Genomic DNA, 24,411 nt, shown 5'->3' with positions numbered 1-24,411 from the left:
GCCCCCATCCTCCTCTCCAACCTTCTCTTCTCCCCCCCTTCTCTCTTCCTCTCCTGTCCTTCACCTAGATGATTGACCTCTGTCTCTCCTCTCCGCTGCATTTCAAATGTCACCGGCTCACCTCTCTGTTGCTCTCCCCCAGCCGAGGCACACCTGCTGCCTCCTGTGTCACCGTGAGTTTAAGGACTGGGGGGCGAGCTCTGCAACGGTCTGCCTGGGGGCCACGGGGCGAAGCTAGCTGACGCTGTCCCAGCCCTGTCCCAGGCCCTGCTCAGAGAGGTGCCGGCCAGAAGCTGTCCGACACCGTGCCTTCGCTGAGCCAGTCTCTACTGGGAGAGGTGCGCTCTGGATCTGCCAGAGCTGCCGAAAGAGTGTTGAGGAAGGGAGAGACAGAGCACCCAGGAAACGCCTGCACCGGTAAGAAGGGGAGAGGAGGGTAGGGGGGAGGAGGAGGAGGTATGGGAGAGGGTGGAAGATGAGGAGAGACTGAGTGCCCAGGAGACACCTGCACCGGAAGGAGAAGGATAGGTGGGGGTGGAGAGACTGAGCTGGTAGGAGGGGGGGGGGGAGAGTTAGGCGAGTGAGAGGAGAGAAGGGAGGTGAGAGAATGCCTGCGCTGCTGTATATGACAAGACCATGCATGCACCTCAAGCCTAGTATTAGCACTATCTACAGTTACGTTTTCAATACCCATGTTAAAGCTTGCTAGCTATGGGTTGTGTTTATGGAAATGGCTGTTTTCTGAAGGTCTTTATAAAAAATAAAAAAACATTACAATAGTGTGTATGTTTGGTCACCTTATACGCCAACAAGCTGAAAGGCACTAGATTTGGTGGTGATGGAGACAGGCAGCTTTAGGAGTGTTATGCCGTGACTCTTTATGGTGTTACAGTGCTTCATTCTGCAGGACTAATAAATACCACATCTAAGCATCCTGACTTAAGATTAGTCTCCTCTAAAGCTGTTTGTTCTCTGTCAGACTTGGCCTTCTCTCGTCACAAGCAGAGGTAGTCTTATTCGTGTGGATTCTGTGGGGGAAATATACTTTTCGTCTGAAGAGGCGTTTTTTATATAAAAAACAATGTCCGTATTTAAATGCGAATACAAATCGAGGAGATTGCTCAAGGTAAGGTAAATAACTAGTGTTGTCAGACACAGACGGCCCTTTACGGTTTGAGTAGAGGGTGACCAACCTTAAACGATCGACACCGACCTACACCGACCGATCACTTATCAGAGGCGTTTAGCTGATATCGTTATGATAAGTAGCTCTATACTAGAGAAATGTCAAGTTTTTAAAAATGAAATAAGTTTGCTAATATGGGTGATTGTTAATGGGACAATGAATGACTACAACCATCCCAGTGGTAGTATTAGTTTAAAAGGATTATATTAAAAAACAACTGTGGCGCTCATTAATGTTATAAACTGTGGCGCTCATTAATGTTATAAACTGTGCGCTCATTAATGTTATGAACTGTGGCGCTCATTAATGTTATAAACTGGTATTAATGTTTAAACTGTGGCGCTCATTAATGTTATAAACTGTGGCGCTCATTAATGTTTATAAAACTGTGGCGCTCATTAATGTTTATAAACTGTGGCGCTCATTCATGTTATAAACTGTGGCGCTCATTAATGTTATAAACTGTGGCGCTCATTCATGTTATAAACTGTGGCGCTCATTCATGTTATAAACTGTGGCGCTCATTAATGTTATAAACTGTGGCTCATTAATGTTATGAACTGTGGCGCTCATTAATGTTATGAACTGTGGCGTCATTAATGTTATGAACTGTGGCGCTCATTAATGTTAGAACTGTGGCGCTCATATGTTAGAACTGTGGCGCTCATTAATGTTATGAATGTGGCGCCCATTCATGTTATCAACTGTGGCGCTCATTAATGTTATGAACTGTGGCGCTCATTAATGTTTGAACTGTGGCGCCCATTAATGTTATGAACTGTGGCGCTCATTCATGTTATCAACTGTGGCGCTCATTCATGTTATGAACTGTGGCGCTCATTCATGTTATAAACTGTGGCGCTCATTAATGTTATGAACTGTGGCGCTCATTAATGTTATGAACTGTGGCGCTCATTAATGTTATGAACTGTGGCGCTCATTAATGTTATGAACTGTGGCGCTCATTAATGTTATGAACTGTGGCGCTCATTAATGTTATGAACTGTGGCGCCCATTCATGTTATCAACTGTGGCGCTCATTAATGTTATGAACTGTGGCGCTCATTAATGTTATGAACTGTGGCGCCCATTAATGTTATGAACTGTGGCGCTCATTCATGTTATCAACTGTGGCGTCATTCATGTTATGAACTGTGGGCTCATTCATGTTATAAACTGTGGCGCTCATTAATGTTATAAAACTGTGGCGCTCATTCATGTTATAAACTGTGGCGCTCATATCATGTTATGAACTGTGGCGCTCATTCATGTTATGAACTGTGGCGCTCATTCATGTTATCAACTGTGGCGTTCATTCATGTTATAAACTGTGGCGCTCATTCATGTTAATAAACTGTGGCGCTCATTCATGTTTGAACTGTGGCGCTCATTCATGTTATAAACTGTGGCGCTCATTAATGTTATGAACTGTGGCGCTCATTCATGTTATAAACTGTGGGCTCATTCATGTTATAACTGTGCGCTCATTAATGTTATAAAACTGTGGCGCTCATTCATGTTATAAACTGTGGCGCTCATTCATGTTATAAACTGTGGCGCTCATTCATGTTATAAACTGTGGCGCTCATTCATGTTTATAAACTGTGGCGCTCATTCATGTTATAAACTGTGGCGCTCATTCATGTTATAAACTGTGGCGCTCATTCATGTTGTAAACTGTGGTGCAGCTTCATTAAATAGTACCCGCAAAACACCAGTCTCAACAGTGAAGAGGTGACTCCAGGATGCTGGCCTTCTAGGCAGATTTCTCTGTCCAGTCTCAACATCACAGTGAAGAGGTGACTCCGGGATGTTACCTTCTAGGCAGAGTTCTCTGTCCAGTGTCTGTGTTCTTTTTTCCATCTTAATATATCATTTTTATTGGCCAGTCTGAGATATGGCTTTTTCTTTGCAACTCTGCCGAGAAGGCCAGCATCCCGGAGTCGCCTCCTTACTGTTGACGTTGACTGGTGTTTTGCGGTTCTATTTAATGAAGCTGCCAGTTGAGGACTTGTGACTCATCTGTTTCTCAAACTAGACACTCTAATGTACTTGTCCTCTTGCTCAGTTGTGCACCGGGGCCTCCCACTCCTCTTTCTATTCTGGTTAGAGACAGTTTGCACTGTTTTGTTAAGGGAGTAGTACACAGCGTTGTACGAGATCTTCAGTTTCTTGGCAATTTCTCAGAACAAGAGTAGATTGACGAGTTCAGAAGAAAGTTCTTTGTTTCTGGCAATTTGAGCCTGTAATCGGACCCACAAATGCTGATACTCCAGATACTCAACTAGTCTAAAGCAGTTTTATTGCTTCTTTAATGAGAACAACAGTTTTCAGCTGCGCTAACATAATTGCAAAGGGTTTTCTAATGATCAATTAGCCTTGTAAAATGATAAACTTGGATTAGCTAACACAACGTGCCATTGGAACACAGGAGTGATGGTTGCTGATAATGGGCCTCTGTACACCTATGTAGATATCCCATTAAAAATCAGCCGTTCACAGCTACAATCGTCATTAACAATGTCTACACTGTATTTCTGATAAATTTGATGTTTTTTTAATGGACAAAAAAATGTGCTTTAAAAAAAAAAAACACTAGGACATTTCTGAGTGACCCCAAACTTATGAACAGTAGTGTAAACACAGACATAAATAATGCAATTGAACTAACATATCTGTTTTCTCCTGTCTCCTCTCCAGGTACCAATCAGACAGCTCCAGTTAATGTAAATGAATAGCTTTGTGTCTTCCTCCATTTCTGCTCTGTCTACAGCATCAAATGTTAGTGGGGGGGGGGAAAGGCTATACCTAATCAACCATGTCCTGAACTAGCATTTTCTCTCTCTCCTCAGGTTCCGTTGTCCCACTCGTCGTCGTGTAAGGCTCAGAGTTGTGGGAATGGTTACCCAGAGCAGAGCTCCGTAGACTGGGACCCGTCTTCCTTCCTCTAGCCCACAAACTTTCTGGTCTCTGGAACTCGGCTCACAGCAATGGAGGGATCCACTGCAATCACAGCACTGCCTCGCCCGCACAGCAAGGTAAAACACACCTTGACCCCACACCTCTGCTCGGGTCTCTCAAGGTTAAGTCATACACAGATGCAACTACTGTAGACATTCATTATTTGGCATGTTTTCAGTTAATTTACTGTAACAGAATGTAACATTTGCAGACATTTACACTGACAAAATGGAGGGGACTGTACTCCGGTGTGTACCTACTGGCTAGTTGAAACAGAAGCCACCCTGTTACTCCTCTGAGTAAAACTTTCTTCAATCAATCAGATTTATTTATAAAGCCCTTCTTACTAAAGGACTGATTTTCAACGCCGATACCATACCGATTATTGGAGGACCCAAAAAAACGATACCGATATTTTTATTATTTGTTTATTTGTAATAATGACAATTACAACAATACTGAATGAACACTTTTATTTTAACTTAATATAATACATCAATAAAATCAATTTAGCCTCAAATAAATAATGAAACATGTTCAATTTGGTTTAAATAATGCAAAAACAAAGTGTTGGAGAAGAAAGTAAAGTGCAATATGTGCCATGTAAGAAAGCTAACGTTTAAGTTCCGTGCTCAGAACATGAGAGCATATGAAAGCTGGTGGTTCCTTTTAACACGAGTCTTCAATATTCCCAGGTAAGAAGCTTCCGTCCCTCTCCTCGCTCCTACCTGGGCTCGAACCAGGAACACATCGACAACAGCCACCCTCGAAGCATCGTTACCCATCGCTCCACAAAAAGCGCGCCCCTGCAGAGCAAGGGGAACAACTACTTAAGGTCTCAAGAGAGCGAGTGACGTCACCGATTGAAACGCTATTAGCGTGCACTCCGCTAACTAACTAGCTAGCCATTTCACATCGGTTACACCAGCCTAATCTCGGGAGTTGATAGGCTTGAAGTCATAAACAGCTCAATGCTTGAAGCATTGCGAAGAGCTGCTGGCAAACGCAGGAAACGGCTGTTTGAATGAATGCTTACGAGCCTGCTGCTGCCTACCACCGCTCAGTCAGACTGCTCTATCAAATATCGAATCATAGACTTAATTATAACATAATAACACACAGAAATACGAGCCTTTGGTCATTAATATGGTCAAATCCGGAAACTATAATTTCGAAAACAAAACGTTTATTCTTTGTGACATACGGAACCGTTCCGTATTTTATCTAACGTGTGGCATCCATAAGTCTAAATATTGCTGTTACATTACGTGCAATTCTGGCAAATTAATGACGGTCTTTGTTAGGAAGAAATGGTCTTCACACAGTTCGCAACGAGCCAGGCGGCCCAAACTGCTGCATATACCCTGACTGATTGCACGAACGCAAGAGAAGTGACACAATTTCCCTAGTTTAAAGAAATCATGTTAGCAGGCAATATTAACTAAATATGCAGGTTTAAAAATATATACTTTGTGTTGATTTTAAAAGGCGTTGATGTTTATGGTTAGGTACATTGGCGCAACGACAGTGATTTTTTTCGCGAATGCGCTTGTTAAATCACCCGTTTGGCGAAGTAGTCTGTGATTCGAGGATAAATTAACAGGCACCGCATTGATTATATGCAACGCAGGACAAGCTAGATAAACTAGTAATATCATCAACCATGTGTAGTTAAATAGTGGTTATGATTGATTGATTGTTTTTATAAGATAAGTTTAATGCTAACTTACCTTGGCTTCTTGCTGCCCTCGCGTAACAGGTAGTCAGCCTGCCACGCAGGCTCCTCGTGGAATGCAATGTGGCCATAATCGGTGTCCAAAAATGCCGATTGTTATGAAAACTTGAAATCGACCCTAATTAATCGGCCATTCCAATTAATTGGTCGACTTCTACTTCTTACATCAGCTGATATCTCAAAGTGCTGTACAGAAACCCAGCCTAAAACCCCAAACAACAAGCAATGCAGGTGTAGAAGCACGGTGGCTAGGAAAAACTCCCTAGAAAGGCCYAAACCTAGGAAGAAACCTAGAGAGGAACCAGGCTATGAGGGGTGGCCAGTCCTCTTCTGGCTGTGCCGGGTGGAGATTATAACAGAACATGGCCAAGATGATCAAACGTTRATRTTCCTCCTTTTCATTATCCCTCCCTCRGGTCCAATAGGAACAGGGGGACCAGCGTGTCACGAGAAGCGAGTCTCTCACGAGGCTCCTGGGAAATCTGCTAAAACGCCTGGAGCCAAAGTGTGCCCCTACAGTCACCCTTCCCAGAATTCCAGTGGTTCGTCCCCCGGGAACCCGCTCTCTACCTCCGGGGACCTCTGTAAGACCACCCCAAAGCACTTCAAAACCATGTGCCGACGACCAACTCCGCCTGGTGAGATCTCTCTTTTATTACACCTCAGAGAGAAAAGCAGAGATATGGCCCATAGATTACACCTCTAGTTAGAAGCAGAGATATGGCCCATAGATTATTAATCTAGAGAAACGCAGAGATATGGCCCATAGATTTTTAATCTAGAAAGAAGCAGAGATATGGCCCATAGATTATTAATCTAGAAGAAAAGCGGAAGATATGGCCCATAGATTATAATCTAGAAGAAGCGAGATATGCGCCATAGATTATTAAACTAGAGAAGGCGAGATATGCCCATAGATTATTAATCTAGAGAGAACGCGAGATATGGCCCATAGAATTATTAATCTAGAGAGAAGCGGAGATAAGCCCATAGATTATTAATCTAGAGAGAAGCGGAGATATGGCCCATAGATTATTAATCTAGAGGAAGCAGAGATATGCCCATAGATTATTAATCTAGAGAGAAGCAGAGATATGGCCCATAGATTATTTAAATCTAGAGAAGAAGCAGAGATATGCCCATAGATATTAATCTAGAGAAAAGCAGAGATATGGCCCATAGATTATTAATCTAGAGAGAAGCAGAATAGGCCCATAGATTAATCTATAAGAGAAGCAGAGATATGGCCCATAGATTATATAACTAGAAGAGAAGCGGAGAATATGGCCCATAGATATTAATCTAGAGAAACGGAGATATGCCCATAGATATTAATCTAGAGAGAAGCGAGATTGCCATAGATTATTAATCTAGAGAGAAGCGGAATATGGCCATAGATTATCATGAGATTATTAATCTAGAGAGAAGCGGAGATATGGCCCATAGATTATTAATCTAGAGCGAAGCGGAGATATGCCCATAGATTATTAATCTAGAGCGAAGCAAGATATGGCCCATAGATTATTAATCTAGAGAGAAGCAGAGAATATGGCCCATAGATATTAATCTAGAGAGAAGCAGAGATATGGCCCATAGATTATATCTAGAGAGAAGCAGAGATATGGCCCATAGATTATTAATCTAGAGAGAAGCAGAGATATGGCCCATAGATACACCTCTATAGAGAAGCAGAGATATGGCCCATAGATTACACCTCTAGAGAAAAGCAGAGATATGCCCATAGATTATACCTCAGAGAGAAGCAGAGATATGGCCCATATAATTAACCTCTAGAGAGAAGCAGAGATATGGCCCATATATTACACCTCTAGAGAGAAGCAGAGATATGGCCCATAAATTACACCTCTAGAGAGAAGCAGAGATATGGCCCATATATTCACACTAGAGAGAAGCAGAGATATGCCCATAGATTATTAATCTAGAGAGAAGCAGAGATAATGGGCCATAGATATTAATCTAGAGAGAAGCAGAGATATGCCCATAGATTATACCTCTAGAGAGAAGCAGACATCTGAACCACCGGGAATCACAACTATGTTTGTCCAAATTCCACTCAACACTTTGTCTCTCCTCCAGGTGAAGCATTCCACCCCAGCGACCACCACCAACACTCAGACCTGTCTGTCCCCCCCAACAGCCCCACTGGCCTCTCCTCCTCCTTCTCAGCATTCCTCTCTCCTGCCCCTCAAGCAGAGCTCCGAGGGCAGCAGCACAGCCATGTCACATCCTCCTCCTCTCCCAGTCTAGCTGCTCACGCTCCCTTCTCCCCGCTGTACCAAACCTCCACGTCCCCGCGGCAGGGCCAAGCTGGGGGCCCTGGTGGCCCTGACTGCCCAACAGGGGCTCTCCATAAGCCCTTGGCATGTAAAACTCACACATTCCTCCTGTAAACGTCAGCACAGCAAACTGGGCCCTCCCTGATGGCTGTAACCACCCATGCAATGGCCACAGTGGAGGGCACTGCCCTCCAACTGGAACACCTGACCTGGGCAACACCTGACACGCTGGCAACACCTGACCGCTGGCAACACCTGACCGCTGGCAACACTGACCGCTGGCAACTGAGGGGCAACACCTGACCGCTGGCAACACCTGCGCTGGCAACACCTGACCGCTGGGCAACACCTGACCGCTGGCGCATGCAGGTGGGTAGTTGGTTTGATGGATGGAGAAGAACAATGTAGTGATAGTATCTATCTAGTGATAAGACAGAACATTAGTGGTGTCCGTTGGTGTTTCTACGGTAGTGGTGTTTCTACGGTAGTTGATGTTTCTACGGTATGGTGTTCCGTGGTGGTTCTACGTAGTGGTTCTACGTATGGTGTTCCGCGGTAGGTGTTTCTACGGTAGTGTGTTCCGTTGGTAGGTTGGTGTTTCTACGGTAGGTGGTGTTCCGTTGTGTTTCTACGGTGTGGTGTTTCGTTGGTAGGTTGTGTTTCTACGGTAGTGGTGTTCCGTTGGTAGGTTTGTTTCTACGTATGGTGTTCCGTGAGGTTGATGTTTCTACGGTAGTGGTGTTCCGTTGGTAGGTTGGTGTTTCTACGTAGTGGTGTTCCGTTGTAGGTTGGTGTTTCTACGGTAGTGGTTACGTGTAGGTGGTGTTTCTACGTAGTGGTTCTACGTAGGTTGGTTTTCACGTAGTTTTTCTACTAGTTGGTGTTTCTACGTAGTGGTGTTCCGTTGTAGGTTGTATTTCTACGGTAGTGGTGTTCCGTTGGTAGGTTGGTGTTTCTACGGTAGTGGTGTTCCGTTGGTAGGTTGGTGTTTCTACGGTAGTGGTGTTCCGTTGGTAGGTTGATGTTAATACGGTAGTGGTGTTCCGTTGGTAGGTTGGTGTTTCTACGGTAGTGGTGTTCCGTTYGTGTTTCTACGGTAGTGGTGTTCCGTTGGTAGGTTGATGTTTTCGTGGAATGTGCAGTAATAGACAGCTTGCCTCGTAGAATAATATAAGTTGATATATACCGAACAAAAATATAAACGCAACAATTTCAGAGATTTTACTGGGTTACAGTTTGAAGTAAATCAGTCAACTGAAATAAATTCATTAGGCCCTAATTTATGGATTTCACATGACTGGGCAGGGGCATAGCCATGGGAGGGCATAGGCCCACCCACTGGGGATCCAGGTCCAGGCAATCAGAATGAGTTTTCCCCCACAAAAGGGCTTTATTACAGACAGAAATACTCCTCAGATGATCCCACAGGTGAAGAAGCTGGATGTGGAGGTCCTGGGCTGGTGTGGTTACACGTGGTCTGCGGGTTGTGAGGCCGGTTTGACAAATTCTCTAAAACAACGTTTTATGGTAGAGAAATTAACATAAATTCTCTGGCAACAGCTCTGGTGGACAATCCTGCAGTCAGCACGCCAATTGCACGCTCCCTCTAAACATGAGACATCTGTGACGTTCTGAGACAAAACTGAACATTTCAGAGTTGCCGTTTATTGCCCCCAGCACAAGGTGCACCTGTGTAATGATCATGCTGTTTTACCCCCTAGAGTCGATTTCTGTGCCCCTGAATGTCCCCCGGTACCATTTGAAAAAAATGAATGGAAGTATACTGTCAATGGAGACTGTTTAATGACAAATAAAGGGTGAAATAKATGTTTAAATATCCTGATCTTTATCTATCAGAAAAAGAAGAGACATTGATGTTTTTAGGACTATCTGTTGTTCCCTATAGTGAATCTGTTATTCTATGCATTTGTATGGGCTAATAGCAGTAAGACCAAAAATGTATATATATTTTTTAATACTTCAAAAGGGGTCTTTAAAATTCCATATCAACTAGCTAAATGATCCTTGGTGTGACCTTTTTAAAAAACAATTCCAAATAGCTTTGTAGAATTCAGCTCATCAAACATGGGACCAACACTTTACATGTTATGTTTTATATTGTTGTTCAGTGTAAGTAGTGAGTAAAGATGGTTTCATGGGAGTGTGATGGAGGAAAACAATAAAGGTTTATTATAGAATCTAGTAGGGATGGGGTAAGTACTCGATTCAATGTTTGTATTCGATTGCTAATAATCTAATAATCTAATCTAATAATACTCTAAATGTTCAAACTATTTAACAGGTTATGCCAAATGCTGTGACATTGTTTAAATTCAGTTGGAAATTGATAAGACGTGGTCGTGGTTCTACCTGTCATCACTGCTCTAGAATCTAGTGATAAGACATGGTCGTGGTTCTACCTGTCATCACTGCTCTAGAATCTAGTGATAAGACGTGGTCGTGGTTCTACCTGTCATCACTGCTCTAGAATCTAGTGATAAGACATGGTCGTGGTTCTACCTGTCATCACTGCTGAATTAAGAATGTCACCTAACTAAGCATGGTCTGTCTGTCTCTGTATCCCGTATCCATGCTCCAGGGACCAGGCGTGTAAAGGACATAAGCTGTCTAACGGGGCGGGGGGGTTATGTCACCCCCCTTCGGAGRTGGAGGAGGGAGAGGACGAGGACTCTAGTTCGGAGAGGAGCTCCTGTGCTTCCTCCTCAAACAACCAGAAGGATGGGAAGTACTGTGACTGCTGCTACTGTGAGTTCTTCGGACACAACGCGGTATGTATAGTAGTGATGGGGGGAAAATACATATCATACAGCCACACGTCACTACATATCATACAGCCACACGTCACTAACATATCATTACAGCCACACGTCACTACAGTATCATACACAGCCATCACACGTCACTACATTATCATACAGCCAACCGTCACTACATATCATACAGCCCACGCTCCGCTCATTATCATACAGCTACACGTCCTACTCATACAGCCACACGTCACTACATATCATACCAGCCACACGTCACTCAATCATACAGCTACACATTGGTGCCACCAAAACCTCAGTATTTTTCTTCGCTTTTTTTCCATCTTCTTTTAGATATTGAGCCAATTTGTTTTCAGCCCTTTTTATTTTTTTTCGTGACTGATCAAATCTTGCTTTATCATGTCTCTCGTTATTCTGCAACAGATACGTGCACCGCACCTGCTGGTATTGTTTGTTTTAAATAATCATTACTAGAACAAATGGTTATACTGTACAATAATAGGTACATATACAGAGAATTCGGAAAAGAATTCACACCCCTTGACTTTTTCACATTTGTTACAACCTATTCTAAAAGGGATTAATCGTTCGTCTCCCCCCTCAATCTACACACACTACCCACAAGGATGAAGTGAAAACAGGTTTTTAGAATTTTTTTGCAAATGTATTTAAAAAAAATAAAATAAAAAATAAAACGTTATTCCGTATTTACATTAATATTCAGACCCTTGTCTGTGAGCCTCGAATTGAGCTCAGGTGCATCCTGTTTCCATTGATCATCCTTGAGATGTTTTTCGACTTGATTGGAGTCCACCTGTGGTAAATTCAACTTGATTGGACATGATTTGAAAGGACACACCTGTCTATATAAGGTCCACATTGACAGTGCATGTCAGAGCAAAAACCAAGCCATTGAGGTCGAAGGAATTGTCCGTAGAGTCCGAGACAGGAATGTGTCGAGCACAGATCTGGGGAAGGGTACCAAAAATGTCTGCAGCATTGAAGGTCCCCAAGAAAACAGTGTCCTCCATCATCTCAAATGGAAGAAGTTTGGAAACCACCAAGACTCTTCCTAGAGCTGACGCAGGGCTAACTGAGCAAATCGGGGGGAAGGGCCTTGTCAGGGAGTGTGACAAGAACCTCCGATGGTCAATCTGACAGAGCTCCAGAGTATCTTCTGTGGAGATGGGGAAACCTTCTAGAAGGACAACATCTCTGCAGCACGCCACCAAAAAGATCAGGCCTTTATGTAGAGTGGCCAGACGGAAGCCCTCTCAGTAAAAGGCACATGACAGCCCACTTGGAGTTTGCCAAAAGGCACCTAAAGGACTGTGTCCTTGAGTGCCCAGACAGAGCCCGGACCTGAACCCGATCGAACATCTCTGGAGAGACCTGAAAATAGCTGACAGCGAGCTCCCCCAACTCCAACCTGACAGAGCTGAGAGGATCTGCAGAGAAGAAGTGGGAGAAAACTCCACAAATACAGGTCTGCCAAGCTTTGTAGCGTAACCCAAGAAAAGACTCGAGGACTGTAATCGCTGCAAAGGTGCTTCAACAAAGTATGAGTTAACGGGTCTGAATATTTATGTAAATGTTACATTTCCAGTGAAGTTTTAATTTTACTTGCAAAAATTTATGAAACTTGTTTTCGCTTTGTCATTATGAGTAATTTGTGTGTAGATTTGATGAGGGAAAAACAACTATTTAATCCCATTTTAAAATAAGGCTGTAACGTAGCAAAATGTGGAAAAGGTTCAAGGGGTCTGAAACTTTCCGAATGCACTTATTTGAATTGGAGCCAAATAATACATTTCAGTCGATTTATGAACCGACAACAACAAATCGTTAAAGAAAAACATTAAAGAGTGATCTGTTTGATTTTGCAAATTATATATTACAGTGGGGTAAGAACAAGTATTTGATTCACTGCCGATTTGCAGGTTCCTACTTACAAGCATGTAGAGGTCTGTAGTTTTTATCATAGGTACACTTCAACTGTGAGAGTCGGAATTAAAACAAACATCCAGAAAATCCACATTGTATGATTTTTAAGAATTCCATTTGATTTATTGCGATGACGTAAGTATTTTGCATCACCTACCAACAGTAAGAATTCCGGCTCTACAGACCTGTTAGTTTTTCTTTAAGAAGCCCTTCCTGTTCTCCACTCATTACCGTATTAACTGCACCTGTTTGAACTCGTTACCTGTATAAAAGACACCTGTCCACCACACTCAATCCAAAACAAGACTCCAACCGCTCCACAATGGCCAAGACCAGAGAGCTGTGTAAGGACATCAGGATAAAATGTAGACCTGTACAAGGCTGGGATGGGCTACAGGACAATAGGCAAGCAGCTTGGTGAGAGCAACAACTGTTGGCGCAATTTTAGAAAATGGAAGAAGTTCAAGATGACGGTCAACTCACCCTCGGTGTCTGGGGTCCATGCAAGATCTCACCTCGTGGGGCATCAAATGATCATGAGGAAGGTGAGGGATCTAGCCAGACACTACACGGCAGGACCTGGTCAATGACCTGAAAGAAGCTGGACCACAGTCTCAAAGAAAAACCATTAGTAACACACTTACGCCGCCATGGATTAAAATCCCTGCAGCGCACGCAGGTCCCCCTGCTCAAGCCAGCGCACTATCCAGGCCCAATCTGAAGTTTGCCAAGAACCATTCTGGATGATCCAGAGGAGGAATGGAGAAGGTCGTGTGTCTGATGAGACAAAATATGAGCTTTTTGGTCTAAAACTCTACTCGCCATGTTGGAAGGAAGAAGAAGGATGAGTATACCCAAAAGAACCCATCCCAACCGTGAAGCATGGAGGTGGAAACATCATTCTTTGGGGATGCTTTTCTGCAAAGGGGACAGGACGACTGACCGTATTGAGGGGAGGATGGATGGGGCCATGTATCGAGATCTTGCCAACAACCTCCTTCCCTCAGTAAGAGCATTGAAGATGGGTCGTGGCTGGGTCTTCCAGCATGAACAACGACCCGAAACACACAGCCAGGGCAAACTAAGGAGTGGCTCCGATAAGAAAAGCATCCAAAGGTCCTGGAAGTGGCCTAGCCAGTCTCCAGACCTGAACCAATAGAAATATTTGGAGGGAGCTGAAAGTCCGTATTGCCCAGCGACAGCCCCGAAACCTGAAGGATCTGGAGAAGGTCTGTATGGAGATTGGGCCAAAATCCTTGCTGCATGTGTGCAAACCTGGTCAAGAACTACAGGAACGTACTGATCTCTGTAATTGCAAACAAAGGTTTCTGTAGCAAATATTAAGTTCTGGTTTTCTGATGTATCAAATACTTATGTCTGCCAATAAAATGCAAATTAATTTTACTTAAAAATCATACAATGGATTTTCTGGATTTTGTTTTTAAGATTCCGTCTTCTCACAGTTGAAGTGTACCTATGATAAAATTACAGACCTCTACATGCTTTGTAAGTAAGGAAAACCTGCAAAATCGGCAGTGTATCAAAATACTTGTTCTCCCCACTGTATATAACACTGGATGGCATGATGAGATGAGTTGGTCAAGCATCACAAACATAAATAACTGTATATATGTAACGGATGTGAATGGCTAGCTAGTTAGCGGTGGTGCGCGCTAATAGCCTTTCAATCGGTGACGTCACTTGCTCTGACACCTTGAAGTAGTGGTTCCCTTGCTCTGCAAGGGCCGCGGCTTTTGTGGAGCGATGGTAACGATGCTTCGTGGGTGACTGTTGTTGATGTGTGCAAAGGGTCCCTGGTTCGCGCCCGGTCGGGGCGAGGGGACGGACTAAAAGTTAAACTGTTACAGAGAGGCGTCTAAAATAGTACAGTACTATTGTGCAAAAGCGACTGGGTGTGTTCGTGTGTTTGACTGGACCTGGTGTTGTTGAAGGCCCGGCTGGCAGTGGGAATAAGGATTTAAGATGTAGTCATATTGATATGAATGAATTTACCACTCTTTGACAAACGAACACAAGAGATCACTAAACAAACTACACAGTCGTCGGCTCTTACCTTAGCTGAGGGTCCATGGTGGGGCATCTTGGGATACAGTGCTGGACACCCAGATCATGCGAAACCTGCCCAGTTCCCCTATCACCAATCTAACCGCTGAAGGGGGGAACCATGGTCCAGGGCTTGGAACACAGATCCAGAGCCCTGCCCAGTCCCTTCAACAGTCTAACCCTGAGGGGAGACCTGGTCCAGGGCCTGACAACCAGATCCTGAGCCTGCCCCAGTCGTCCTTCACCATCTAAACCCTGAGGGGGACATGGTCCAGGGCTGGACACCCAGATCCATGAGCCTGCCAGTCTTCACATCTAACCCTGAGGGGAAAAACATGGTCCCGACCGTGCTGGAACCCAGATCCATGCGCCTGCCCAGTCCTTCACCATCTAACCCTGAGGGGGAACCATGGTCCAGGGCTGGACAACGCAGATCCATGAGCTGCCCAGCTCCCTTCACCATCTAACCCTGAAGGGGGACCTGGTCCAGGGGCTGGACACCAGTCATCGCCTGCCCCAGTCCCTCACCATCTAACCTGAAGGGGAACATGGTCAGGCTGGACACCAGATCCATGAGCCTGCCCAGTCCTTCCGCATGCTAAACCCTGAGGGGGAACATGGTCCAGGGCTGGACACCCAGATGCCATGAGCAACTGCCACCTTCACCATCTACCTGAGGGACGTGGGAACATGCGTCAGGGCGGACAACCAGATCCATTGAGCCTGCCCAGTCCCTTTCACCATCAACCCTGAGGGAGAGGAAGGAAAAACATGTCCAGTGCTGGAACCAGCTCAGCGCCTGCCCGCCCTTCACCAATCTAACCTGAGGGGAAACATGGTCCAGGGCTGGACACAGTCATGAGCCTGCACAGTCCTTCACATCTAAACTGAGGGGGAACATGGTTCCACAGGGCTGGACACAGATCCCGAGCCTGCCCAGTCCTTCACCATCTAACCCTGAGGGGGGAACATGGTCCAGTGGCTGGACACCAGATCCCATGAGCCTGCCCAGTCCTTCACAATCTAACTGAGGGGGAACATGTCCAGGGGTGGACAACAATCCGACTGAGCCTGGCCCAGTCCCTTCATACCATCTAACCCTGAGGGGAACATGTGTCCAAGGGCTGGACACCAGATCATGAGCGCTGCCCAGTCCCTTCCAACCATCTAACCCTGAGGGGAACATGGTCCAGGGCTGGACAACCAGATCCATGAGCCTGCCCAGTCCCTTCAACATCTAAACCCTGAGAGGAGAAAAAACATGTTTCAGCACTTCATCAGTCTTATTTATTTGGCTCTACAATAAAGTAAATTGTCACAGAGACCAAAATGTTCACACACACACACACACACACACACACACACACACACACACACAAAGGGATTCACTTCCTCTTCGCATCTGTCTCTCTCCCAGTCAATTAATTATCATGAACTTGTTAGCTAGCTCATTTGTTTTGTGGGATACAGGGATGAAGAATATACCACGACTGGTGAAATAGGCAGTGAACCATTTAGGCTAACGTTAGCTATAGCAGCTTGTCCTTAAACTTCTCTTCAATATAGTACTGTCATTCCAGCAACAGGGGCTATAGTCTACCTTGAACAACACAAAGTACAGGTAGGTAGTGAAGGCCTGATTTAGTTGAACTAATTCATTGTGTGACGGGCTAACCAAGAAAAACTTCCAAAAGGACTAATTCGAGGTAGAAAAGAAAGAAAAGCAGAGCTAGAATCCCTCTGTTTTAGTTTACTACAATGTTCCCTCTACTTGGTCAAATGTGGACACGCTTCTGTGGTTACAAAYCGCAGGCAGGAAGGTGAGCCGTGGTGGGCATCTACAGTGGTGCGCAATAGCATTGTCTGTGGTTTTTATATCTTCTGCGATGCAAAGTTGCAATGCTTCTCTAGTTTGGTCAACATAAGCATCATTTGAGCATGTATATGCGGTGTACTTAACTAGCTAACTAGCTTAACATACCTTGCTTGTTCCTCGTTGAAGACSCRCTCATCATGGATGGAGAGATGAGGTGACAGACGATCGCTCAAAGTAATGACAACTAACGTTAGCTAGCTAAATCAAACAACAAGGCWATTTATCTGAGAAGTCAGCTTCAACGTGATTGATGACTTAACTAAGAATACATCAGTCCCTTCTCATCCGTGCTCTCGTTCACACCCCCGTCGGAGAATAAAAGCAGTAGATTGATGTTGCCTTTTCCATCTAGGAGGGGAGCGAGGGCAAAGTGGCCAGCGCTAGCAAGAAATGGGACGCGGCTCAGAATGACCGATAATGACAGTTATAGGATATTGATTGCTTTGCTACCTGAAATCTAAAATAATTCAGAACTATTGCGATACTGTTAATGTATTTGGGATCACTTTTCATTTTGACCAGCAAACCACTGATCAAGCAATATCAGAAGAAAACGTGAGCCTCTATTTATGGACGTTACCTCCCCGCTTATGGTTAACGTTACTTGTCGACCAAAATTAAAATCCGACCCTCTTGTACATTGTTGATGGTCAATGACAACTTTATACTACAACATTACAAGCTAGCGCGCATATTTTCCACAAAAACAGATTTTCGTTTACATTTAGGCTTTTTCCCAATAATTAGTCACCGAGGGGTTCTCGTAGGCCCGTTTGGAACATCGAATCGCAATAAAAATCGCAGTATCGAATCGCAATACATATACAATCAGGATATCGTGAGGTCCTTGGCTTTTCTCAGCTCTAATGTATAATATGGCACACTTAGTCATTGATTGAAATTGCATTAAAAGCATGAACAGTATAAATATTGATTGACAAAAGTAATTTGACTGCTGCTACTGTGAATTCTTCTGACAGTGTTGTATGTCTCTTAGTAATGGGATTGTAATTGCATTTATGGAGAACTTTTCCACATTGTTCACATTGGGGCCAAATGTAAACCCATTTGGTCGGGGCGCCAGGTAGTCTAGTGGTTAGAGAGTTGGGCCAATAACCGAAAGGTTGCTGGATCGAATCCCTGAGCTGACGAGGTTAAAAATCTGTCGTTCTGCCCCTGAACAAGGCAGTTATAACCCACTGTTACTAGGCCTTCATTGTAAATAAGAATTTGTTCTTAACTGACTTTCCTAGTTAAATAAAGGATAATGAAATGTGAAATCCGGTGACCTGGGGTGGTCTAGCTGCTGCCTGTTGTGCACATGTACGATATACAGCTGCCAACATGGGTTGGAATCCGACCCACTGCTATTTCAGCACTACCTTTCATCTTGGTCTCTCTCTCTAGCCAATAAACATACAACAAAAAAAGCAAAATCAGATTGTGGCCGGTTTTCAATCCACAAAGATGCTCCCTCCATTCTGCCGTCCTTCCCCTAAATCTGAAATGCCTGTTTTCTGTTACTGTCACCTAAGGGGAGTGAACAAGGGCAAAGGAAGTCATTATAAATGAAACGCATGCTATTGAAGTCTCCTCTGATCGTGTCCTCTCCTCCCTCCAGCCCCCGGCCGCTCCGACCAGCCGTAACTACACAGAGATCCGTGAGAAGCTCCGGTCCCGTCTGACGCGTCGTAAGGAGGAGTGTCTTCCCCAGAGACGGGACTCGGACCCGTCCGTGTCCACCTCCATCGACCACCGAGACGTGGACGAGCTGTTGGACTTCATCAACTCCTCAGAGCACAAACCAGCCAACAGCGCGAAGGCTGCCAAGCGGGCACGCCACAAACAGAAGAAGAAGGTGATGTCAAATGACATGGTGGGAATTGTCATCAATACAGATCAGTTAATACATCTTAAAGTGTTTGTTGTTTGTTCAGAACGTCTATATATGTATTTGTGTAAGTAGGACGTAATATTAATAGTAATCGCCTGTTTCTGTAGAGACAGTTTGATGTACCAGTACACCCCCTGGACAGGACACTAGTCTATCTCCTGTTTGTGTATGAGACTGTCTGTCTGTCAAATGTTATTTTTGTTTAACCTTGATTTAACTAGGCAAGTCAGTGTAAGAACAATTCTTATTACAGTGACGGCCTCCTGTCTATACGGTCTTGTCTAACCATCTATCTGTCCTCTCCCCACCTCAGGAGAAGCAAACCCAGGCGGGTAGTGGTGATGGGAGGAGCTGGTATCGACCCCCCCTCAACCCCTCCAGAGCCAGTGAGACCCAGACCACTTCAGTCAGGAGGAGGAGGAGGAGGAGGAGGATGTGGACGGGGAGGACGGTGAAGGCCCGGAGCTAGTCGGCTGCTGGAGTGGCCCCAGTTGGAACTAGAGAGGGTCAACTCCTTCCTGACCTCTCGGCTAGAGGAGATCAAAAACCACATCAAGGTTAAGGATAACTACTCCTTCCTGACCTCTCGGCTAGAGGAGATCAAGAAACACCATCAAGGTAAGGATAACTGCTCCTTCCTGACCTCTCGGGCTAGAGGAGATCAAAAACACCATCAAGGTAAGGATAACTACTCCTTTCTGACCTCTCGGCTAGAGGAGATCAAAAACACCATCAAGGTAAGGATAACTGCTCTTCCTGACCTCTCGGCTTAGAGGAGATCAAAAAACACCATCAAGGTAAGGATAACTACTCCTTCCTGACCTCTCGGCTAGAGAGATCAAAAACACCATCAAGGTAAGGATAACTGCTCCTTCCTGACCTCTCGGCTAGAGGAGATCAAAAACCATCAAGGTCAAGGATAACTGCTCCTTCCTGACCGCTCGGCTAGAGGAGATCAAAAACACCATCACGTAAGGATAACTGCTCCTTCCTGACCTCTCGGCTAGAGAGATCAAAAACACCATCAAGGTAAGGATATCTGCGTCCCAAATGACTCCCTATTCCTAAATAGTGTGCTACTTTTAACCAGGGCCTATGGCAAAACTAATGCACTATATAGGAATAGGGTGCCATCTGGGACTTATGATCATTGTCCATATGTAGTTCACTATAAAATCCGTAAGGCGGAAGGAGTTCAACAACATTTTTTGGATTGAATTTAGTAGGAAATCAACTTTACTGAACAATAATATAAACGCAACATGTAAAGTGTTGGTCCCGTGTTTCATGAGATGAAATTAAAGATCCCAGAAAGTTTCCATACACACACAAAAAGCTTATTTCTCTCAAATTTTGATGAAGCTGAGGAGCTTTTCTGTTTGTAATAAAGCCTTTTTGTGGGGGAAAACTTATTCTGATTGGCTGAGCCTGGCTCCTCAATGGTTTGGCCCGGCTCCTCAATGGTTTGGCCCGGCTCCTCAATGGTTTGGCCCGGCTCCTCAATGGTTTGGCCCGGCTCCTCAATGGTTTGACCCGGCTCCTCAATGGTTTGGCCCGGCTCTCAAGTGGGGGGGCTCGGCCCACCCATGTCTGTTCCCGGGGGTTCCCCACCCATGTCTGTTCCCCTGCCCAGTCAAATGAAATCCATAGATTAGGGCCTAATGAATTTATTTAAATTGACTGATTTCATAATATGAACTGTAACTCAGTAAAATCTTTGAAATTGTTGCATGTTGTGTTTTTATATTTTCGTTCAGTATAAATGTATTGAATTTATTAGAAAATGTATTKATTTACCCAAGATTATGATAAGACATGGACAAAATTCATCAGTGATGTGTATTGTCCTTCAACTTTCTGAMGAGGCAACACAGGCATGCCCCTGTCTGTTTTTCTACCACTTTGTGTAGCCGTTAGCGATGACGCTAATGATGACCATCTTCTGGTAGATGGACAGCCTTTCCCAAGAAACCTTCTCAATTAAAGAAACGTTAACGACAAAGTAGTCTATGGCAGAATGATACCATGATTATTTGCATCAATCCTGTGGTGATTTGTTTAGCAAACTCGGCAATCGTACCAAAATAAAAATGTGGTAGATTCCTCAGTGGTCTCCTGCTGTTGTTTTTAAGTATCCTTAGGGATTTAGAACATTCAATTTTGGTTGTTTTTCTATAAAGAAAGTGTMATTTWWWWAWWWWWWAWTTMAGGGACTAAAACAGGGAAAAATCTGAACCTGGGGAAAAACTAAATGGTTTAAAGGGAATTAGGCGAAAAATGTAACCGATCAAAATGGGCCCACTGATAACATGTAGTTATCGCCTAATGGTTGTCTCTTGTTATATTGTAAAGTAAGTACCCTTCTGGCTCAGACAAGGCTATCTCCTGTTTCTGTATTGAGTCAGCTTCACACCCTCTGGACATTAATCTGTCCATGAAACCGGTCTTAATCTGTCCATGAAACCGGTCCTTAATCGTGTCCATGAACCGGTCCTTCAATCTGTCCATGAAAACCGGTCCTTAAATCTGTCCATGAAACCGGTCCTTAATCTGTCCATGAAAACCGGTCCTTAATCTGTTAATATCAGTGTTTCAGAGAGTGTATACTCTCTGCAATCTGAGAAACAGTTGAAACCCTGATTTAAGGCAGTTTAGTCGTTTAAAATGTTGGTTTATTAAACTTATTGCCGCTTTTCTTCTCTTTTCTAAAATAAAAACGTTGACCTTTGACCTTGCAGGACTCTATCCGGGCCTCGTTCTCCATGTACGACCTCAACCTGAGATGTGAATGACTTCCCGAAGAAGGCTGCTACTCTGGAGGGCAACCATCTTCTCTCCCACCTCAACGGCTCTTCCTGCTCTGACCTGCAGCAGATAGATCTAGACCTGGCCCCTCTCTCCCTGGGTACCTTCAAGAGCCATCTGGACCTGGTCAGCGGCTGGGAGGAGGCCCATCCCGGGACAACTCCCCCATCGGCCCCATCTCACCCCCGGCTTGTGCTACTGTACCTGGGTAGGGGGACCATGGGCTGGTACTGGGGCGAAGGATGTTCAGAGGCTCCACACCACCCCCAGCCTCTCCAAGCTCATCCGGGTGCGTTCCCCAGAGAGGTGCCGCTCTGCTAGGCCTGAGAATAAACATCAGGCTCCTGCTTCCACCCAGACCTCCACCACGGTGGCTAAGCCTAAAGAGGAGTCCCCAGCAGAGCCCAAAGAGCATTACTATCCCTACTCCTGGGGCTGGGGTTAATGCTGGGCTGGCAAGCTGAAGAAGGGCAAGAAGCAGCAGCAAACGGCAGGACCAGCTGCCTCCAGAACAGAAACCAGACCAGCCCGGATCCAAAGCAGCTGCAGAATTCCCGAAAATGGTTCCAACAGTTCTGATGCTGTGGGTTCTAAGGCTGGTTCTGGTTCCAAACACACCTTCACTCGGCTGAGAGCCAGAGAACCGGGCCAAGGAGGGCAGAGGAGACCAGGCCCACCCGGCAGCAGGCCACCAACGGGCACAGTGAGTAGCTCGGGTGCTACCAGCACCCAAAGAGGGAAGGGGGAGGAGCAAGAGGCCAAAGGTCACTCTGTCACCTCAGCCAATCACAACCAAGCCAGCAGCAGCAGCAGCCCAAGGGGAAGAATAAGAAGAACAAGAACAAGGGAAGAAACCAGCCGCAACATCGGTACGTTAGTTTAGATAACCCTCTAGTGGACTGTCTCTAGTGTTATACATGTTGTAGGAGAGGAGACGTGTTAGTTTAGATAACCCTCTAGTGGACTGTCTCTGTGTTATACATGTTGTAGGAGAGGAGACGTGTCAGGTACGTTAGTTTAGATAACCCTCTAGTGGACTGTCTCTAGTGTTATACATGTAGGAGAGGAGACGTGTTAGTTTAGATAACCCTCTAGTGGACTGTCTCTAGTGTTATACATGTTGTAGGAGAGGAGACGTGTCAGGTACGTTAGTTTAAGATAACCCTCTAGTGGACTGTCTCTAGTGTTATACATGTAGGAGAGGAGACGTGTTAGTTTAGATAACCCTCTAGTGGACTGTCTCTAGTGTTATACATGTTTAGGAGAGGAGACGTGTCAGGTACGTTAGTTTAGATAACCTCTAGTGGACTGTCTCTAGTGTTATACATGTGTAGAAGAGGAGACGTGTTAGTTTAGATAACCCTCTAGTGGACTGTCTCTAGTGTTATACATGTTGTAGGAGGGGAGACGTGTTAGTTTAGATAACCCTCTAGTTGACTGTCTCTTGTGTTATACATGTAGGAGAGGAGACGTGTCAGGTATGTTAGTTTAGATAACCCTCTAGTGGACTGTCTCTAGTGTTATACATGTTGTAGGAGAGGAGACGTGTTAGTTTAGATAACCCTCTAGTGGACTTGTCTCTAGTGTATACATGTAGGAGAGGAGACGTGTTAGTTTAGTATAACCCTCTAGGGGCTGTCTCTAGTGTTATATTCATGTTAGGAGAGAGAGCGTGTCAGCTACGTTAGTTTAGATAACCCTCTAGTGACTGTCTCTAGTGTTATACATGTAGGAGAGGAGACGTGTCAGGTACGTTAGTTTAGATAACCCTCTAGTGGACTGTCTCTTGTGTTATACATGTAGGAGAGGAGACATGTCAGCTACGTTAGTTTAGATAACCCTCTAGTGGACTGTCTCTTGTGTTATACCATGTTGTAGGAGAGGAGACGTGTCAGGTACGTTAGTTTAGATAACCCTCTAGTGGACTGTCTCTTGTGTTATACATGTAGGAAGCGATAACCAGCATGACCGTTCGTTGGTTGTGATGTTCTTTCGCTGTTTCTTTCTTCCCCAGAGGATGTTTTCTCCTAAAGACGTAGACCCAAAAGAAATGGATGAGATTGATCGTGAGGTGGAATACTTCAAACGGTAACGCTCAGCCTCTGTGACAATCCAAAAACATTTAGGGCCGCTTTACCAAACAGACAAGAGATTCTTAGTATTCTTAGAGATTCTTAAGACTAAACTTGGTCTTCGTCTGGGAAACTGGCCCTTGTTTTGTTTTGATGTTTTGCCGCCACCAGCCTCCTGTTCATTGAACCAGATATTGATATTTCTCTCTCCCTCCATCTCTCTCCTATTTCTCTCTCCCTCCATCTCTCTCCTCTTTCTCTCTCCTCCATCTCTCTCCTCTTTCTCTCTCCTCCATCTCTCTCCTCTTTCTCTCTCCCTCCATCTCTCTCCTCTTTCTCTCTCCCTCCATCTCTCTCCTCTTTCTCTCGCCCTCCATCTCTCTCCTCTTCTCTCTCGCCCTCCATCTCTCTCCCTCCATCTCTCTCCTCTTTCTCTCGCTCTCCATCTCTCTCTTCTCTCTCTCTCTATCTCTCTCTCTTCTCTCTCTCTTCTCCGCCCTCCATCTCTCTCCTCTTTCTCTCGCCCTCCATCTCTCTCCGCTTTCTCTCGCCCTCAATCTCTCTCCTTCTTTCTCTCGCCTTCCATCTCTTTCTCTCTCCCTCCATCTCTCTCCTCTTTCTCTCGCCCTCCATCTCTCTCGTCTCTCTGTAGGTTTTGCCTTGCTCTGCTAAACAGACCCGCCAGAAGGTTGCAGTAAACTGGTCACTTTACCTTCAAAAAGGTTCCTTCCAACGCAGCCCAGTAACTGACTGGTTCTAGAATGCAGAACCCCCCCCCCCCCCAACAT

At 44.9% G+C, this 24,411-nt stretch overlaps 1 protein-coding gene across 1 annotated transcript in view; it reads left to right on the top strand.

The window, feature by feature from the left end:
• fam193b (family with sequence similarity 193 member B) overlaps positions 1 to 24,408 on the top strand; it is a 40,493-nt gene extending 16,085 nt beyond the window's left edge. The window contains 21 exon segments of the mRNA XM_070439861.1: positions 6,308 to 6,520; positions 7,980 to 8,267; positions 8,270 to 8,411; positions 8,507 to 8,548; positions 10,779 to 10,968; positions 18,474 to 18,710; positions 19,060 to 19,091; positions 19,093 to 19,303; positions 21,485 to 21,526; positions 21,528 to 21,702; positions 21,705 to 21,776; positions 21,779 to 21,954; positions 21,956 to 22,100; positions 22,103 to 22,168; positions 22,171 to 22,256; positions 22,258 to 22,353; positions 22,356 to 22,424; positions 23,566 to 23,639; positions 24,276 to 24,283; positions 24,286 to 24,328; positions 24,330 to 24,408. Of these exon segments, the coding sequence (XP_070295962.1) occupies positions 6,308 to 6,520; positions 7,980 to 8,267; positions 8,270 to 8,411; positions 8,507 to 8,548; positions 10,779 to 10,968; positions 18,474 to 18,710; positions 19,060 to 19,091; positions 19,093 to 19,303; positions 21,485 to 21,526; positions 21,528 to 21,702; positions 21,705 to 21,776; positions 21,779 to 21,954; positions 21,956 to 22,100; positions 22,103 to 22,168; positions 22,171 to 22,256; positions 22,258 to 22,353; positions 22,356 to 22,424; positions 23,566 to 23,639; positions 24,276 to 24,283; positions 24,286 to 24,328; positions 24,330 to 24,369 (2,447 nt within the window). The 3' untranslated portion in view covers positions 24,370 to 24,408.
• Positions 24,409 to 24,411: the final 3 nt, after the last annotated feature.

Source organism: Salvelinus sp. IW2-2015, unplaced genomic scaffold (genome assembly GCF_002910315.2).
Source record: "Salvelinus sp. IW2-2015 unplaced genomic scaffold, ASM291031v2 Un_scaffold1980, whole genome shotgun sequence".
Lineage (NCBI taxonomy): Eukaryota > Metazoa > Chordata > Actinopteri > Salmoniformes > Salmonidae > Salvelinus > Salvelinus sp. IW2-2015.
Note: the sequence above shows the minus strand (reverse complement) of the source record. Positions and strands in the feature narration are given on the sequence as shown.